Source organism: Populus alba, chromosome 10 (assembly GCF_005239225.2).
Source record: "Populus alba chromosome 10, ASM523922v2, whole genome shotgun sequence".
Classification (NCBI taxonomy): domain Eukaryota; kingdom Viridiplantae; phylum Streptophyta; class Magnoliopsida; order Malpighiales; family Salicaceae; genus Populus; species Populus alba.
The window spans coordinates 2,105,171-2,117,920 of NC_133293.1; the positions used below are offsets into that span (position 1 = coordinate 2,105,171).

Here is a 12,750-nt window from a genome sequence, read left to right on the forward strand (position 1 = left end):
GGATACGATCAGAGACTATATAGCTTGGTTTTAAGATTTTTAAACGTTGCATCCTTTTTCCAATAGCTTGCTAGTTTTCTATCTGAATATATTTCGAATTTTAATAATAATTAAGAAAACGACTTCTCTAATCTGAGGATAAATTCATACCTAGTTCTGATGCAGCCATCCGTATAAAAATGTCTTGCTCGTTTTGAAGGAAAGTTCTCATATCAATCAAATCATTGAACCAAAGCAAGCAACCGCTTCCTCCATCCCTGATGTCCAAGTTTGCATACGCAGTACAGCTGCAGTTCTTCAAGCATGTGTTCTTGCACTCCTCCAGGTTCATACTTGTTAAGAATTGTGTTGCTGTGTTTTGTGCAGGTGAAGGGATGCACAATCAAGAACAACAATGCTGGTATTGAAGAACACGAATTACACACAAGGTGTTTGATAAAATGTCTCAGTGAGTATTTCATTAACTGCATGTCTTTAAATACATCAAACCTCCCTAGTTATCAGCCACTAACTGTAGTGGACAATTTGCTGTCACTAGCCACTAACTGTAGTGGAGAATATGCTGCCACTAATCTCAGCAACAACATCAGAAAAACAAGGGATTTACTTTAACAAAATCAAAACAGAAATGAAAGAAAAGAAAACAGACAATACTTGATTAAACAACATGAAACACTAGAGTTAAAAAATGTCAATTGTCTAACACTCCTCCTTGACATTTTGACGACAAATTCCAATCATTTGTCTTAATGTCTCAAATCTCTCTTTAGGTAGTGGTTTGGTAAATATATCTGCAAGTTGTTCTTCGGAAGAACAATGAATCAGCATCACTTCATTAGATTGTTGAACTTCTCTAATAAAATGAAACTTGATTTTGATATGCTTTGTACGTCCATGAAAGACTGGATTCTTTGAAATTGATACTGCAGAACTGTTATCACACATGATTTTAGTAGCTTCAACCTGTTCATGTCCCAAATCCTTTAACATTTTTCTCAACCAAATTGCTTGGTTGACAGCAGCGGCAGCAGCAATGTACTCTGCTTCTGCTGTAGATTGAGCTGTTGTCTCTTGCTTCTTTGAACTCCAGGTGAAGACACCTGAATTGAGTGAGAATAAATACCCTGAAGTGCTTCTTGAATCATCAACACAGCCTCCCCAGTCACTGTCAGTATAGCCTTTTAGTTCCACAGCCCCTTCTGATGATCTTGGACAGAAAATACCAAGATCAATGGTACCTTTGATGTATCTAAGTATCCTTTTTGCTGCAATGAAATGAGTCTCCCTTGGAGAATGCATGAACCTTGAAAGAATACTCACAACAAATAATATGTCAGGTCTACTTGCTGTAAGATATTGAAGGTTGCCAATTAAGCCTCTATACAAACTTTCATCCACTTTTTCAGATTCATCATCCTTGCTAAGCTTGATACTTGTTGTCATAGGAGTCCCCACTGGTTTACAATCCTCCATTTTGAATCTTTTTAGGATGTCTGAAGCATACTTCTTTTGGCATGTAAAAATGCCATTGTTGGATTGCATCACTTCCATTCCAAGGAAGTAATTCATCATTCCAAGGTCAGACATCTCAAACATCTTCTTCATTTCATCTTTGAACTCTTGGATCATTCCAAGTTCACTTCCTGTGATAAGCATATCATCTATGTAAATAGATACAATTAGAAAATGGTTACCACATGATTTCACATACAAAGTTGCTTCATTTTGGCTTCTACTGAACCCAAGTTGAAGCAGATGTGTGTCCATTCTGTCATACCAAGCTCGAGGAGCTTGTTTCAACCCATACAAGGCCTTCTTAAGTAGATACACATGATCTTCTTTATCTTTAACAGCATACCCATCGGGTTGCTCTACAAAGATTTCTTCAGCAAGAAATCCATTCAAGAAGGCAGACTTGACATCAAGTTGGTGAATCTGCCAAGAGTTATGTGCTGCAAGTGTAATGAGAAGTCTAATAGTATCATACCTTGCTACTGGAGCAAAGGTCTCTAGGTAGTCCACACCATATTGCTGAGCATAGCCCTTTACCACCAATCTAGCCTTGTGTTTGCATACTGACCCATCTGAATTGAGTTTTGTTTTGAAAACCCATCTTACACCTATCACCTTGCGATGCTTAGGCCTTTCAATCAGCTGCCATGTTGCATTTTTGTTGATCATTTCCATTTCTGCCTCCATTGCTCTCCTCCATGCTGGAAATTCTTGAGCTTCAGTATAGCTGGTTGGTTCTAGGATTGCCATGTTGCATCTTAGGTGAATATCTTCCAATGATCTTGTGCCTTTAACTGGAAAATCATCCACTGATTCATCAGCTACTGGCTGGGGCTGAATGGTGAATGGTTGATCAGAAATCATATTTTTCTGATGTTCCCAATCCCATGTGATTGCTTCATCAACCTTCACATCTCTGCTGAGAATTACCTTCTCTGTTTGTAAGTAAAGAATTCTGTATCCTTTGGTTGTTATTCCATAACCCACAAGAACTCCCTTTTGAGCTTTGTTGTCAAGTTTGCTCCTCTTTGGCTCAGCTATATGATAATAGCATATGCTGCCAAAGATTCGAAGATGATCTACAGCAGGTTTAACACCATTCCAGCCTTCGTATGGTGTCTTGTCCTCCAGTGCTTTGGTTGGAAGTCAGTTCAACAAGTAAACAGAGGTATTGACTGCCTCTGCCCATAATTTGTTTGGCATTTTCTTTTCAAGTAAGAGACATCTAGCCATCTCCATTACTGTCCTGTTCTTCCTCTCACATACACCATTTTGTTGTGGTGTGTATGGTGTAGTGTACTGGTGCACAATGCCTCTGCTGTTGCAAAACTCAAGAAACTGATTTGAAGTATATTCAGTACCATTGTCAGATATTAAGCATTTAATTAGCATGTCACTTTGATTCTCAACTAAAGCTTTGAATGCTTGAAAGATTGTAAATACTTCACTCTTAAATTTGATGAAATACACCCAACACATCCTAGTATAATCATCAATAAAGAGAATGAAATACTTGTTACCACATAATGAGGCTGTCTTCATAGGTCCACACACGTCAGTGTGGATGAGCTGAAGTTTTTGGCTGGCTCTCCATGCTTGCCTTTTAGGAAATGGTGGCCTTGATTGCTTGCCAAGTTGACATGTTTCACACAATTGAATCTCACCATTCAATGTGGGCAATGCTTCAACCATTTCCTTTTGTTTCAAAATTGACAAGCCCTTTTGATTGAAATGTCCAAATCTTTTATGCCAAAGATTTGAAACATCCTGAGTAGCACTCACATATGCATGATTGGATACTTTATCCCAGTCAACAACAAAGCTTCTGTTTTTCATCTTTACACAGAACATTTGTTCTCCAGAAGGATCAAAGATAATGCATTTATGATCCTTAAACTGAAGAGAATAGTTTTTCTCCATCATTTGTCCAACACTCAACAAATTTTGACTGATTTCAGGTATAAATAACACATCAGGAATGATTTTGATACCTGAACTTGTTTGAAAATTTACTGACCCTCTGCCTTTGACCTCCAGAAATTCTCCATTGCCAACCTTTACTCTGGATTTGTAAGATTCATCAAGGGTTTTGAACATTCCAGCATCATTGCACAAATGATGTGTGCATCCACTGTCAATAAGCCAAGTATCAGCTGGATCATTTGTTGAGAAACAAGTGACAGCAAAGAATTGCTCCTCCTGTGTATCAACTTCATCTGCTAGGTGAGCTTGTTGAGGTTTTGGATCTGATTTTTTGAACTTGCAGACCTTTGTGATGTGCCCTGATTGCTTGCAATTTCCACAAATTGCATCTGGCCTCCACCAACAATATTTTTCTGAATGTGTGTTTCTTTTGCAGTGAGTGCAAGGAGGAAACTTCTTTTGTTTTGAAGCTTCACTAGTGCTGCCCCCTTCATTTCTGCCTTTGAATCTCAGATTAGGCAACTTCTTTCCTTTTCCAGCTTGTTGTTTTTGCACATAAAAGGCTCCTTCAGTCAATCTGTCTTGCCTGATTGTTCTTCGTTGCTCCTGTGCTTGAAGAGCACTCATTAGTTCACCTAATGAGATTTTACTGAGGTCCTTTGATTCTTCTAGAGAGGAGATTTTGGATTCAAACCTCTCAGGAAGAGTCACAAGAACCTTCTCCACAATCCTACTGTCAGGAAAGTCTACTCCAAGTAATCTGATGTTGTTGATAATTAGTGAAATTCGATCAGAATACTTAGAGGTTGTTTCATCTTCTTGCATGTTAAGTGCCTCAAAATCTCTCTTCAAATTCAGCACTTGCATTTGCCTTGTTCTGTCACTGTCTTGGTATTCTTCTTTTAGTTTGTTCCAAGCCTCTTTGGCTGAATTGCATGCCATAATTCTGTAGAAAATGCTTTCTGCCACAGCCTTTTGGATGATTGATTTCGCCTTGGATTTCTTTGCCTTTTCCTCACTGTTGAACTTGATTTGAGCCATAGTGGGATTTGTTGGTAAGGGAGCTATTGGTTTGTCTTCGGAAACAATTTCCCAAAGATCATAAGCTTCAAGAAAAGCTTGCATCTTCACTGACCAAATATGGTAGTTTTCACCAGTAAATATAATGGGGGAGTTTAAAAGTAAGTTGTTGGATGTCATTTTTGAGATTTTGAAAAAAAAAGGTGTTTTGATCCTGTAAGATCTGAGATGCTCTGATACCACTGTTAAGAATTGTGTTGCTGTGTTTTGTGCAGGTGAAGGGATGCACAATCAAGAACAACAATGCTGGTATTGAAGAACACGAATTACACACAAGGTGTTTGATAAAATGTCTCAGTGAGTATTTCATTAACTCCATGTCTTTAAATACAACAAACCTCCCTAGTTATCAGCCACTAACTGTAGTGGACAATTTGCTGTCACTAGCCACTAACTGTAGTGGAGAATATGCTGCCACTAATCTCAGCAACAACATCAGAAAAACAAGGGATTTACTTTAACAAAATCAAAACAAAAATGAAAGAAAAGAAAACAGACAATACTTGATTAAACAACATGAAACACTAGAGTTAAAAAATGTCAATTGTCTAACAATACTCCTGTTGAACCATGATTTTCTTGTCTCCGGCATCTTCAAACCTCTGAGCTTCCGAAACCCATCTCTGGAACAATTTAGTGCAGTCTTTCTAACGCAACCACTTAACCAATCTGTCTTCTTCCAGTCTCTTGGAACTTTTGGTACAAATCCATTCAAGCAATCGCAAACTGGAGAGTGGTCAATGCTACAGATACCATTTGGACCACAGAGGTTATAACGCTCACAATTATCTGTATTTACTGTTGCGTAAAGAAACCAGCTTTGGGTTTGCTCCATCCACAAAAGGAGCTGGAGATCACCATTCTGAGTTGCGACGGCTCTCCAATGCGTTGAGTTATTGACAAGAGTTTCTCTGTAAAATATCTCCTTGTCATTAAAAACAAATTCAAATGTGTATATCGGATTTGGTTTTAACCGAGGCAATCCACTGAACCCCAGACCATTCCATGGCCCAGCTCGATACTTCACATTTGAATCTTCCACCGCTGCATACTCGGGATATCCACCAGGAATAAGGGTTATTGAAATATTACCTATGGAAGGATCATCTGATGACTTCCATGATGTCAAGTGCCAGTCCATGCCAGTTATTCTATTCCGTCCTAGCTTCGAGCCCGGTATTAGTGTGTTACCTGGATAATCAAAACTCTGCCACAAGGAGTTCTCCATGTTATTATCACCCTCCTCTTTCACAACAAGGTTTCCTGAATCCAATAGCTGTGCAACTGGATTCCTAGCAGGTGCTGATGTGTTGGAAGACCAAATGATGCTTCCACTACGATTGAGAAGGACAAGAAGTCCTTCGTTGGTAAGCCTTACAACTCCTGACGAATCGTTAAGTGGAGTTTCTCTGTTGGCAACCCAAACTGCTGTCTGGACAGATATTTTGCCATACCATATCCCCAAGTATCGGTTTCTGGATTTCTCGGGGGTAAAAAATCCTAATTCATAGGTCCCACCAGCTGAAACTATAGTGTCTCCATCTCTAATGAACTGAGCTGTGTTTATGGTGTCAGTAGGTGTGGCTGTTCTTACAATCAGAAATGAAATGAAGCAGAAAACAAGCATGGGGATGTAATCCATTGGTTCTCTCAATTTTTTATATTAAAAAATGGCTGGCCTTGCTAGATGTGAAAATATTCGTCTCAAGGAATTGCCTATTTAACATCACAATTACTCTACAGAGAACGCAAGACTCTGGAAATCATTGCTCTGAAGTGACCCTTGTGCTCCAAAAATGGTTGACACTACTTTAAGACTTAAAACATAAAGCTCAAGGAATCGTTTACTTTGAAAATTGAGGCTAGTGGACTCTGAATTACGACCCTACAAGCTTAAGATCTCTTCTCCATTGCTTGAGTTCGTTGGAATACCAATCTTCTGGTACAGAGAACTCATATCCAATCATGGAAGTGGCATACCACCAGTCAAGGATAGTGGAGCGAAGCTTATTCCTTGTCAAGTGAAAGAGGCCAAGAGCAGTCGGTGCTGGAGACTTCAAGCGAAGACTGAATAACTTGTACATGTAATAATGTAAAGTGACATACCACCAGACTATCCTCGGTGCTTTAGCCCCCAAGAGAAGCCCACACAATGAGAGAAACTTTGTGGGTCTGTCAGCATGAAGTAAATATAGTGCATGTGGCTTTTATTTTTGAATTATCAAGTTTGATAATTTTAATACTATAATAATTTTTTTTTGTCTTTGTTATAAATACATGTAAATTTAGAATCATAAAAAAAAAAAGGGAAGTTCATAGTAACTAACCACTCTTTTTTAAAAAAATGTCTAGCTGTGATTTCATTGGATTGCATGAAAAAAATTATAATTTATAATATTTTTACCCCTGTCTTAATTGAATTGAGTCCTATCCCTAGTTTTAAATTATTTTAAAAAATTATTTTTATGGGTGTACTCCAGATTGGAATTAAACTAGAATAGAAAAAAAAAATCAATTTTCGCTATTGATTTTTGAATCAGTAGCGACCTAGTTTTTTGTGACGATTCCTGAGTCAACAGTGGTTATGAGCGCTGATGAATTTATGTGTCATTCGTGGTTGTAATACCCAACATAAATCTAAGTAAAAGGCTAGATCATGCTAAGTTATAGTTGGGGGAGCAAATTGGCCTGCCTTAAGGAGTTAGGGGGGACCAATCTTGGAATAACCAAGGGGGGGATAGGAACCAACTTAAACCAGCACCCAAACACCCTAGCTCTTTAAGAGGAGGTATAAATACAAGGAGGAGAGAGAAGGTGACCCTTCCTCTTCCCAAAATCTATCTGCAGCAGCTGCATATTCAGCTGCATGCTTCTCTTCTCTTCCTCCTTCCTAACGGATATTAAACTAATCTAACAGTAAGTGCCTCTTTGAACGTGTGTGTGTGTGAGGGAGAGAGAGAGAGAGTTGAGAACTTGAGAGAAGATCGAATAGCTGCCTAAAGGGAAGGAGAAATGGGGCTAGAAATCGAGAGAGGAAGAAGAAAGGAGGAAAACTAGGAGAAGAAAAGAAGGAATATTGTAAAACTTTCCTTAAACCTACTTAGAAGAAGGGGGGAGACCGAGATGATTAAATGATTAGCTTTGGCTAATGACATCCTAAGAGGATGAGTAAGATGATTACATGATTTGCTTCAGCTAATAGCGTCCTAAGTGGATGACCGTGATGATTATATGATTATCTTCGGCTAATGGCATCTTAAAAGGATGACCGAGATGATTACATAACTAACTTCGGCTAAGGGCATCTTAAGAGGGTGACTGGGATGCTTAAATGATTAATTTCGGCTAATGGCATCCTAAGTGAATGAGCAGGATGAGTAAATGATTAGTTTCAGCTAACGGCATCCTAAAAGGATGATTGGGGTGATTAAATGATTAGCTTTGACTAATGACATCCTAAGAGGATAGACGGATCTGTGAGTTACGAGTTAGTTTCAAGAATTGATGTGTTCATGTGCACTATGTTTTCTATATATCAAGTTTATGCAAGAAACTATGCTTGTTATGCCTTAAACGAAGAATAACATTAATGCTTCTGTTAAACTATTTAATTGTTATTAGTAACTGTTTATAATTCTTGTAAATATTTGTACTGTATTAGGGACATCTCAACAATGAGGTACCTAGGAACCTTATTACACGGGAACTCACTTTTGCAAAGAATCATACAGTTACATTTTGAATCGTGATGTATTTTGTATGAACTAAGTGTACTAATTGTGTATCTGTTATTCGATACTCTTATTTAATTTCATGATATTTATTAGTGGTACAAAAGGACAAACTTATGATTATGTACGTATATTATAATGCGAGCTTGTAATCATGCAAATGTAATATTATGTGTATGTGTAAAAATTATTGTTAATGAAATGTTGATTGATGTTTGGTGTATAGATTGAGCTACGAGAACTAGTGGAAACCGGTTTATCAATTTCTAGAATGTTATTAAAAAACAAAATTATTATTGTTTTGGTTTTGAAAAGCCGGATTGTTACAGTTGGTATTAGAGCACTTGGTCTAGATCCAGTGGATCATTAATGACTGTGTTGATGTGATGAATTTCAAGATTGTGTAAGAAATGTTAAGAATTTTGTACTAATTTAGCGATAAAATTAAGGTTTCTTCTATTAAAATCTTAACGTTCTTGAATTTTAATCGTTGAAAACTACTAAAAATTAAAGTATTTGTGGCTCGATGGAAATTGTTAAGATGCAATGTTGATGAAGCTTCCAAGAGTGCGAGCAGAGCATTGGGAAGATGCATATTTCTGTGGAGCAAGTTGTAGCTTGCTTGCTATTCCATCATAATTTTGCCCATAAAAGAAGGCTCAGGTTTGGAAGCCAATCCATGAAGGGCATATATTCGAGTTTGGTCTGGTTATAAAATGTTAAGAATTTTATAGGGCCTAAGCCCCACTAACCTCCTCCTAGATTCACCCCTACTTGTGAGTACTTAGTCATATAACTCACATGCAAATAATACAACTCTAGATCTATCTAATGAAATCCTAGGAACTCCTAAATATTACCTTAAATTTATCATTTTAGCTGTGTGTATGGCTTTCAGGACCCAACAAGAACTTGGTAACTTAATAATATAGTTACTAAAAATCCTAAATGATCAATAGAGATTATATAGCATAGAACTAGTTACTTGAAATAAAAGATATTATCACCTCTTAATCATCATTCATAAGACAGAATGCATTGCTGATTTTGTTTTAAATTTCTAAGAGTTTATTGTGTTTTATCTTTGATGGTATACCTGTAATATTCCTGATTTTAGTGCTAGTAAATATTCGGTTACGGATACTTTTCACTCTAGTGTTGTTATATATTACGTAGCAAACAAAAAAGTGTGATATTCCTGAATCTAACCTTACTAACTAAACTAATGAAATAAATTTAAATTAATGCATACATATACATATATAAAAAAACAAGAGGTACTTATAAATAAATTCAAAAAAATCAACAAATTCTTTTAGAATTTTTTGATATTCAAAAAGTTTTGTTTTTTTTGCTAGATATCAAAATAGAAAAGGGTGAAAATAGAGGAGTAAAAAACCATGGTGTGTTTTATGAAACACAATCTTAATCCAAATAGATTGGGCAGGCTGGGCCTGGCCCAGCACACCTCAATCTCAGCTGTTTTTTGATTTTTTTTCAACCGGCCGGCCCAGTACTGTTACTGGTTTCAGACCAGTGAAACCAGTAACCCGACTGGTCTTCTTTTCTCCGCAAGCGTGAATTAATTAAATTTTAGGGAGGGAAAACAGGAAGGCTTACCTGTAGCTGCTGAAGACCAAAGCTTGAAAACAGTGGTGCACTTCTGTTTCTACTCTTCATTTCGTTGTTCTTCTCTGTTGCCTTCTCGCCTTTCGCTTCCTTTTCTGTTCTTTTTTTCTGTTTTAGTTTTTCTCTGTCTCTCCCTCTTTCTCTCGGTCTCTCTCTCTCTCTCTCACTCCTGCGTGTTTTTTTTCGTTCCCCTGTTCGGGGGTTTTCCCTATTCCTTTTTGGTCTCTCAGTTCGTCCTCTGGTTCTCTCGGTTTGCTCGTTGCCTTTCTTTCTCTGGCTTTATAGCCGGAGAATGCCATACGTTTCAGTAACGTATTGCATCGTGGTCAGCTGAGCGAATTGTTCCTTCTTCTTCCTGCTGGAACGGCTTCCCTGGTGTAATGAAGAAGTTGGTGAACAATGCTCTTTGAAACGACACCGTTTTGAGATGGAAAATGATCATTTTTATTTTGCTCACTGACGTTTTTCAATTTTGTAATTAAGCCCCTTAATCAGGAAATTCGCTCCTTTTGTTTTGTAATTTTGTGCCATGGATAAATTGCAATAGGACCACTGGAGTTTAGAGCCCTTTACAAAACAGTCCTTGTATTCTAAATGTTTCAATCCAGTCCTTAATTAACTCTTCAACTTTTAATGCTTTCAAAACTATCTCTTAAAAAATCAATTAAGCTCCCTACACTACCCTTGTTTTTTTACTTTGGTCCTTGTTCTTTAATTCCTTGCAATTTTGACTGAATTCAGCTCCAAACTTTGGTATTATTTTCAATTAAGACCCTGATTTCATTACTTAAACTATTTCAAGTTCAATTAAGCTTCCAAACTTATCAATTCTTTAATTAAACTAACCAAAGTTTAATTAAGTCCTCAAACTTTCAATTTATATTGTCTTGACTCAAATATTAATTTATTCTTCATTTCATTTCAATTTTTATTTGTCTTTCATCATCATTTTTTTCATCGTCATTTTTATTATCATTTTTTCATGATTTTTATTATCATTTTTATAGAAAATATAGTAAAAATAAAAAATAAATAGAAAGAATAAAATAAAAATAAAAAGAGATAAAAATTGAATTATGACATTATATGAAATGATAAGGTGCATTGTCCTGAGCAAAGCCAGGGCATGTTTTGCATAGTGCTCCCTTAAAATTTATTTTTTAAAAAATATTAATTTTTTATATATTTTTAAGTTGTTTTGATATACTGATGTTAAAAATAATTTTTTAAAAATATATATATATATATATATATATTATAATGTATTTTTAAATAAAAAAACATTTTAAATCACAATCATTATGACATTCCTAAAAAAACCCTAATAAAAAAAATTGACAAACCACTACAAGATTTAACAGTTTTACAGACGAACTTTTTCCGTCGGCATAAGACACATATTCCATCGGTAATTAATTTACCGACTAAATCAACTACAGAGAATTTTCATCGGTGAATCTTTTGTCGGTAATTTTTGTCCGTCGGTAATTCTGTCGGTAATAATATTACCGACGGATTTACTGGCGGAACAGACGCGTCGGTAAATTTTTTTTTATTACCGATGGATTTACCAACGGATTTACCGACGGAAATTTCCGTCGGTAAATCCGTCGGTAATTATTTAAAAACATTTTTGAAAAAATTCATTTTTATAAAATTATAAAATAATTAAATTAACATAAATCAACATTGTATAATATATACTCAAAATACTTGGAAAAAAGAATAAGAAAATCAACTCAAACAAATTTGTAACAAATAAATAAAACAAAAAAATTAATTCAACTAAAAAATTCATATGAAAAAAATGTTGCAATTGCTAAAAATTTAAAAATCCTATAAATAAATCAACTAAAAATTGATCTCATATGAAAAAAAAAAGAAAAAACTCACAACAACATTTATACAATTATTAAGAGCAAAATCAATTAAAATTAAATAAAAAACAAATATAGTGAAAAATCATGAAAAAATAAGAAAAAAGAAAGATCTTACCTTAATATACTTGCAAGTGAAGCTAAGGAAAAAAAAATTCGTGAAGCATATTAATTAAAAAAAACTAAGAGGATAAAAGAAGAAAGAAGAAGAAGGAAGAAGAAGACATACCCGAGCATGGAGGAAAAGAGAAGGAGATGAGGAGAGAAAAGAAGAGAAAGAAATAGATATTGATGTTTTTTACATATAGTGAAGAAGAAGAAGAAGAAGAAGAAGAAATAGAAGTAGTAGAAGAAGAAGAAGAAGAAGAAGAAGAAGAAGAAGAAGAAGAAATGAGTCTGTCTCTTGTGAAATAAGCGGATTTAGGTTTTTTATTGGGGCTCGTTACCGACGGATTTACCGACGGATAATTGAATATTAATATTTTTTAATTATTCCGTCGGTAATATTTAATTTAAATTTTCAATTTCGTAAAAAGTTTTTAGAAACCGCCAAAAATTACCGATGATTTTTCAATCCGTCGGTGATTCCGTCTGTAATATTTAAATGAAAATTTTAAATCAATTGAATTTTTTCAGAAAACCGCCAAAACACGTCGACGAATTTTCAATCCGTCGGTGATTTTGTCTGTAAAGTAAAACAATTAACAGTGCAATTGGAAGATGAACAGTTCTGGAGCTCTCTGTAAATTCCGTCGGTAATTCCCTTTGTAATTGACATGATGAACAATGTTCACAGTTTACCAACGGATTTCCCGACGGATTTACGGACGGAAAAATTCCGTCGGTAATTCCGTTGGTAAAAAATGACACGTCATCTTTTTTTTTTCTTTGCTTTATTTTTTTTCCCACGGTAATTCCCTCGGGATATACCGAGGGAATCTTTTCGTCGGTAAAATCCCTCGGAAATTTACCGACGGAAATATTCCCTCAGTATTTCC

The 12,750-nt window shown here is 35.7% G+C and overlaps 1 protein-coding gene and 1 long non-coding RNA gene across 2 annotated transcripts; one reads left to right on the plus strand and one right to left on the minus strand.

The window, feature by feature from the left end:
• The first annotated feature begins 2,980 nt into the window (after positions 1-2,980).
• Positions 2,981-4,182, plus strand: LOC118036986 (uncharacterized). The gene is made up of 3 exons (XR_004685485.2): positions 2,981-3,470; positions 3,550-3,735; positions 3,872-4,182. It is a non-coding gene; the product is annotated as an uncharacterized lncRNA (long non-coding RNA).
• An 881-nt stretch (positions 4,183-5,063) lies between these two features.
• LOC140955989 (G-type lectin S-receptor-like serine/threonine-protein kinase At4g27290) lies at positions 5,064-6,599 on the minus strand. Its single transcript, XM_073411674.1, has 4 exons — positions 6,448-6,599; positions 6,252-6,332; positions 5,243-6,104; positions 5,064-5,138 (listed from the first exon to the last, which is right to left on the minus strand). Exons 1-4 carry the CDS (start codon positions 6,597-6,599, stop codon positions 5,064-5,066), a joined length of 1,170 nt encoding a protein of 389 aa, XP_073267775.1.
• Between the last annotated feature and the right edge of the window lie 6,151 nt (positions 6,600-12,750).

Coding starts and splice junctions, on each gene's coding strand:
- LOC140955989 (XM_073411674.1), bottom strand. CDS start 6,599: ATGTACAAGTTATTCAGTCTTCGCTTGAAGTCTCCAGCACCGACTGCT. Junction 6,105..6,251: donor AGTCTTGCGTTCTCTGTAGA/GTAATTGTGATG, acceptor TCTGATTGTAAG/AACAGCCACACCTACTGACA. Junction 5,139..5,242: donor GTAGCATTGACCACTCTCCA/GTTTGCGATTGC, acceptor AAATTGTTCCAG/AGATGGGTTTCGGAAGCTCA.